Here is a 6,816-nt window from a genome sequence, read left to right on the forward strand (position 1 = left end):
GGTGTTCCTCGCCAGCCCTTCTGAAAAGGTGTGACTGGGTCAACTGAAGAAAAATGCACAACCCAAGAGTCGTGAGATATGTTTTATTCGGGTTTCTTACTGAGGACTATAGCCCAGAAGTCAGCCTCTCAGGTAGCTCTGAGGAACTGTATCTGAAGAGATAAGGGAGGAGCCAGGCTATATAGGAGTTTTTGCTCAGGGGGAAAAAAATGTAGTCAGACATGAAAGATTACTGCTAATCACACACACACACACACACACACGCGCCATCTGAGTTAATGATTTTAGTGCCTGTCTATGTATGGGAAGATGCAAGAATCTGGGCACACTGAAATTATTCCTCAGGGCCAGGACCCAAAGCACATCGTGCTCCCCATCTCTTCCCCACCTGGATTCCCTTCAGGGGGCACATCCTGCCACTGCAGTGGCTGATGGTTTGATGGTGGACAACACTGGTTGTTTACTGGAGTGGCAGGCGACATCCCCAGTCTACAACGGTAAACACAGTGACATAAACCCAAGAAGAAAATCCCACAAAAGGCGACAGATTAGGCCAGTTTATGATTCCCAGTAGGCCTAGCCCTGGAAACTGGTGATTTGGGGCAAGCAGGCCCTGGGAAACACTTTCTTCTGCACCCTCACCTGGATTCTGTGAGCCTTCTCTGAGCTTCCTTCTTTTGCGTGGGCAAAGTTGCTGGAGACACTCTGGGAGCAGCGTGTTGATTCCCCTCTCCAAGAGGAAGTCTGGGACCGCTCAGCTGAGCCCAGAGCAAGTGCAGAACGGGCACCAGAACCTGGTTGGTAAAACCGGGTTAAGTCTGTTGTAAAGGGCCCTGAAGAACTGAATGGACCGAGACACAGAAAACACACTTACGGTTACCAGCGGAGAAAAGGGGTGCGGAGGGATAATTTGGGAGTTCAAGACTTGTAGATACTAACTACTCTATAACAAATAGACAACAACAAGTTTCTTCTGTGTAGCACAGGGAACTACATTCAATGTCTTTTGTAGTTACTTATAATGAAAAAGAATATGAAAATGAATATATGTATGTACATATATGACTGAAATATTATGCTGTACACCAGAAACTGACAAAACATTGTAAACTGACTATACTACAATTTTAAAAAAATCCTAAATGCTCAATATCGCTAATTATCAGAGAAATGCAAACCAAAACTACAATGCGGTATCACGTTACACTAGTCAGAATGGCCATCATTCAAAAGTCCACGAACAATAAATGCTTGGAGAGGCTGTGGAGAAAAGGGACCCCTCCTGTACTGGTGGTGGGAATGTAGTTTGGTGAAGCCATTATGGAAAACAGTACAGAGATTCCTCAAAAGACTAAAAATAGACTTACCATATGATCCAGCAATCCCACTCCTGGGCATATATCCAGAGGGAACCTTAGTTCAAAAAGATACATGCACTCCAATGTTCATAGGAGCACTATATATAATAGCTAAGACATGGAAGCAACCTAAATGTCCATCGACAGATGACTGGATATTGAAACTGATACGTTTATACAGTGGAATACTACTCAGCCATAAAAAATAATAAAATACTGCCATTTGCAGCAACATGGATGTCCCTGGAGAATGTCATTCTAAGTGAAATAAGTCAGAAAGAGAAAGAAAAATACCATATGATATCACTTATATGTGGAATCTTAAAAAAAAGACAAATGAACTTATATATAAAACAGAAACAGACTCACAGACATAGAAAACAAACTTATGGTTACCAGTAGGGGAAGGAGGTGGGAAGGGATAAGTTGGGAGTTTGAGATTTGCAGATACTAACTACTATATATAAAATTAAGATAAACAACAAGTTTATACTGTGTAGCACAGGGAACTATATTCAATATCTTATAGTAACTTACGGTTAAAAAGAATATGAAAACGAATATATGTATGTTCCTATTTGACTGAAGCATTGTGCTGTACACCAGAAGTTGACACAACATTGTAAACTGACTGTACTTCAACAAAAACAAATTTTTTAAAATCTTTGTTAAAAAAAAATTGAATGGAGGCTGGAACGTACCACACTCTGAATCCCCTTACTTCTGTAATGATTCTGAAACTTATAATCTGCGGTAAATCAGACACACTTAGCCTGAAGCAGTTAGAATTAATCAAGTTTTTAGTCCATTCAAATTTGAGCTCCTGATGCCTCCCTAGTTAATATCAAGTGATCTCTGTACGAATTCTTTGCTCTCAACTCTCTACCCACCTGCTCCCCTCAAGGAAGCCAGTATTTGGAAAACAGCATCCCATGTGAAGAGTTCCCCAGCTTCATTTCATTTGATTGTTCTTTGTAAGCCCTTTCCCTGACCCTAGTGGAATTCCCTTCATCCTCTGAGCTGTAGGCAGGGACCAGGATCCCCTGCAGCCTAGAGGAATGGAAGGTATGGAGAGGGGACGAGGGGACATGCTAGTCGGCCTGCAAGAAAGTGACTGTGTTTGACCCCAATCAGACTGATTTAGACACCTCCCACTTCCTTATAGGGCTCCCAGTAATGTCACACTGGAGGAGAGGCAGGGATTAGAAAGGGGAAACCCACAAATTCCAGCTCTACACCCCTGCCTGCCGGCTGTGGGCTGAGTGCTAGGCGTGCGGGCGTGCTCAGTTAATTGGAAGGGAAGGAACCTCTTGGGATAGAAGTTGGAATGCAGTAGACTGTGAACAATGTCTTGTGAATTAGGGTGTAGCCCAATGCTCAACAATTTCCTGCATGTCTCACAAGAATTTCTGTGGAATCTTGTCTTTGCTCAGCCAATAGACCAGACCTGGCTTCCTTTATAATGGTAAAAAGAGCAGAGGGTCCCAGTGTCTAGTGACCACCAGCAACGTGGTGCCTCCGACACTTTGGAGCCCCATCTGCTGCACAAGCCCTGCCCCTGAGATGTGTCTGGACCACTGAGATGGAAGAGGCTGTAGCATCAGTCGTCCCCTCCCTCCATATCATCACAGACACTCTTCTAGCACCCAGTCTTTATTCATTTTTTAAAAAAAGAAATCCAAATAAGTTAGCAAAAAATATATATACAAAACAATGGCAAAACCACACAATGCTTAGTTAACAAAATAAATCACCCCCAGAGCCCCTGCCCCCCACCCCCCTACCTGTCCCTGGCAACTTCAGCACAAGAGACCTTGGTCAGATGGCAGCTTTACAAACAACACACAATACAAAACAGAACATAAAACCACCGGAAGGTTCCCAGTATTCACTGCAAAAAGCTTGGCCCCCCAGGGACTTGGGAACAGAGCATTGTTCCTCTCCCTTTCTTGTCTCAACTCAGGGCAGGCCCAGCCCAGCCACTGGCACAAGAAGAGATAAAAACTGGAGGTGTGCATAGCTTGTTCAGGTCAGGACACTGACTTCGTCTCTCAAACTGTTTCTTTTGAGGGGGTGGGACTGGAGGCTGCATTAGGATCAAAAGGAAGCTCCTGAGTTTGCCCCCTGAGCCAGGGGGCTTACACAAGGGGGCACTCTGGTCCCCTGCTTTATCTCCCTGGAAACAGGACTGCTCTCTGGTCTGAAGAGTCAGCTAAATGAGAGCGTCCATTCCTTTCTGGGTGGTGGGTTAACCTTACACGGATGAGGAGGGGGATAGTCTGGCATTTGGCAGCCCCAGGGCTGGCTTTCTGGCATCAGGACAGCCTGGCTTAGGAGAGCCCCGCTGCAGAGCAGTGGCACCTGTGGCCAGCTTGGGGGCGCTCATGGACACCCATCCTGGCAGACAATCTCAGTTGGGCATGGTTTCATCTGGGAAGGCCACGGAGACATCCTCCACCGTGATGCTGTCCACGATGGAGGTGAGGGAGTGCAGGTTGTGAGCATCCGTAGGGTCAGCAGTGAGCAGATGATCTGTAAGGTGAAGGCAGGAAGATGTCACCTGGATGATAAAACTATCTCAAGACCCAAGACGGGGATGAGCCCTTTGGAGTGGCACAGCTTCTCTAGGACAGATGGGTAAGAAAAAACTGAGTCCTACTCCGCAGCCCATGCATTTCCGGATACTGTGTGCACACAGGTGTGTGGGAATGCCAGCGTGTCGTCTCTGAAATCCCCTGGTGAGGTTAGAATTCGGAAACAGATATTCCGAGGTGGAGCCTGGATGATGCTTTGGGAGACTGGAACTGCCCTTGCTGGCCCAGTTTTGCAGCACTGACTCAGCAATTCCCAGAGACCCCCTGGGGCAGGGACTGTCCTCTCCATGGGGAAGGTCAGCCACCAGGCACCAACTGGGGAGCTGCAGGAGGCCTAGACCACTCCTTAGCTGGTCAAGGCCTCAGAGAGGCACAGGGCCTCCCTGCCCACCATCTGAGGCACTGGTTCAAAAGGTCCCTAGAGAGCCCAAAGGCAGAAGACTGGAGCAGGCAGTGAGGTAAGAGGGGAGAACTGAGTCTAGAGACAGACTGTGGGATTTGAGTCAAGGTACCCAGGGTCCTGGCCTCACTTACCCCCTGGGTTGGGGCCAAACTCCAGTGCGCTGCCCCACTCTGGACTGCAGGAGGCGCTATGGGAGCTGCATTCGCTGGGCACCTGCAAGACAGGGTTAAGGCCCAAGGTCAGGGCACAGCCATTCTCGGTGGTGTCTCTTTGTCCAGTCCCAAGGGGCAGAAGTACCTGTGGTGGGGTTGGAGGGTGGGCCACAGGCTGCAGCCCTCCAGCCTGGCCCACCCTCTCTTCTAGAATCTTCACAATCAGCTCCTTCCATGCCTCTGTCTGGCCCCAGAACCCCTGCTTCAAGGCCTCTCCCAGCATCCATCCTGGGGAGAGATGCTGCCCTCACAGGACCCCCAGCCTCAGGGGGTCTGAGGCTTCCCTGACCCTGGGATGAGGATGATGGAGGTAGAATGTACTGCCCAGCCAGGGCCACTTTTGTGCAGGCCTGTTGGGGTTCCATGAGAGAGACTGAGTGGGTTTTCTCTCTGCTCAGCCACACCCAAGGTGGGGTAGGCTGAGGCGAGAAGCAGTCTTTTCAGATGCAATTGGCCTAGACTGTTAGGCCCTGTCCCCAGGCAGGCACTGGGATGAACCTCACCCTCATCCAGCTGGCTCTGGGTTTGCTCCGGGATCCCTCCTTCAGTCCTACACCCCCGCCATGTGCTTCTCCCCACCCCTTCTGCCTTATCTAGAAAGGACACGGGGACACGGGGACACAGCAGGGCAGCTGGGCAGCCCAGCTTTAACAAAGGAAGGCGTCCTGCAGCCTCCGAGGACCCTGCCTGGCTCCCGCTCTCGCCGGCTGAGTGAGCCCCACCGCGGGGTCCCCGAGTGTCCCCGGGTTCGGACAGGGCAGGTGGGCGGGAGGGCCACTTACCCCCGGCTGGGGCCCGCCCCCGCCTCGGTAGCGGAGATCCCGCTCCTCCTGGTTGAGGGAGCTGAGCAGGGCCTGCAGGCGCTCGATGTACTGGATGGCGCTGCGCAGGATCTCCACCTTGGGCAGCCGCTGGTTGGGGTTGAGCAGCGTGCTCCTCTTCAGGGCCTCAAAGGCCTCGTTGACCTTCTTGAGCCGGCGCTTCTCCCGCAGCGTGGCCGCCCGCCGCCGGTCCACAGACACCGACTTCCTCTTGCACACCTTGCACGCCCACGGCAGGCACTGGCCCGGGCAGTGCTCGGGGGGCCCCAGCACCTTGTCTTCCAGGGGCCCTCGGGCCTCGGGGCTCAGGCTGAGCTCAGTCCGCTCATAGCCCGGCGGCTCAAAGCCCTGGAGGTGGACGGGCAGGTAGTTTTCCCCATCATAAAAGTGGGGCTCCTGGTAGAAGTAGGGGGATGTCTCATACAGCTCCATGGGGTCAGAAAAGACTTGCTCCTGCCACCAGCCCCCAAGCTCCCGCAGCCCCTCACGCCAACTGCTGGGTGCCATTTAAACCCTCCCCGCTGGCATGGAACCAGAGATAAATATAGCCAACGCCGCAGAAACCTGAGCCCCCCTCTAAGCTGTTGCTGCGCATCAAGACGTTTACAGTGGATTAGATGTGACTCCCCTTCCCTCTCCTCCGCGCACCGCCCCCCAGCGCCCCCCCCCGCCCCCCTCCCCCGCCAGCCTGCCCCCAGCCGGCTCCTGCGCACGGGCAGGGAGGCCAGGGGGTGTAATTTGATTAGTTTTCATTTCTCCGCAGCCCCCGTGGGGGCTGGGGAGGTGGGGGAGGACACACATTCTCCTCTCATCTGCTCCTTTCAATTACTCCTAGCCGGGCGACCTGCCTGCTCTCTCCGCGCTGGTCCCGAAGAAACGGGTGGGGGGTGGGGGAGGGAACCAGCTTTGGGCTGGCAGGGGGACTTAGGAAGTCAATTTGTTCATCCCCCTACTTGGTCACAGCACCTCACTCAGACTGTATCAAGCAGATGAGACGCTAGAAGACTCCCTCCCAGAGCGTGAGAGTGATTCAAATTTGGGGTTTGTATTGGTCCTCAGTGTCTAGGGTAAGAGAATTGAAACTTGGAGGGGCAAATGGAGTCAACTTCTGGGTTTTCACAGCAGCTTCGACATCATATGCCTCTTAGGTCTCATGTGATAGGGGATAAATTGAGGCAAGAGGAATTTTCTCGTCTTCTTTTCCCTGTTTGGCAGAGGTCAGTGGAAGTTTTCTCTTTAATACAGCTGGCCAGGGTCAGAGCAGGGATTAGAATTTACAGTCTGCACACCGTCTCCTTCCCCACGGTGGCAAGTTCAAGCTCTGTTAAGCCCTCTGTCTCCTCCCTCTCTCACTCGGAATCATTTATCTGCCCTCCTGTGTCACCTGTTCAACTTTCCTGCCCCATTTGGACACCAGGATTTTCCTGG

General features: G+C 51.5%; 1 protein-coding gene across 1 annotated transcript; it reads right to left on the reverse strand.

Moving 5' to 3' along the window:
• Positions 1-3,117: 3,117 nt before the first annotated feature.
• Positions 3,118-5,928, reverse strand: MYOG (myogenin). Its single transcript, XM_074352046.1, has 3 exons — positions 5,350-5,928; positions 4,487-4,568; positions 3,118-3,890 (listed from the first exon to the last, which is right to left on the reverse strand). The coding sequence occupies exons 1-3, from the start codon at positions 5,893-5,895 to the stop codon at positions 3,769-3,771; spliced, it is 750 nt and encodes a 249-aa protein (XP_074208147.1). The 5' UTR covers positions 5,896-5,928; the 3' UTR covers positions 3,118-3,768.
• Between the last annotated feature and the right edge of the window lie 888 nt (positions 5,929-6,816).

The sequence above is a fragment of the Camelus bactrianus genome, chromosome 23 (assembly GCF_048773025.1).
Source record: "Camelus bactrianus isolate YW-2024 breed Bactrian camel chromosome 23, ASM4877302v1, whole genome shotgun sequence".
NCBI lineage: Eukaryota > Metazoa > Chordata > Mammalia > Artiodactyla > Camelidae > Camelus > Camelus bactrianus.

Bases quoted from the DNA above. Each gene is read 5' to 3' on its own strand.
- MYOG (XM_074352046.1), bottom strand. From the start codon at position 5,895: ATGGCACCCAGCAGTTGGCGTGAGGGGCTGCGGGAGCTTGGGGGCTGG. The intron at 4,569-5,349 runs GTAAGTGGCCCT...CCTGTCTTGCAG, and splicing joins GGGGCGGGCCCCAGCCGGGG to GTGCCCAGCGAATGCAGCTC. The intron at 3,891-4,486 runs GTAAGTGAGGCC...TTCACCTTACAG, and splicing joins GTTTGGCCCCAACCCAGGGG to ATCATCTGCTCACTGCTGAC.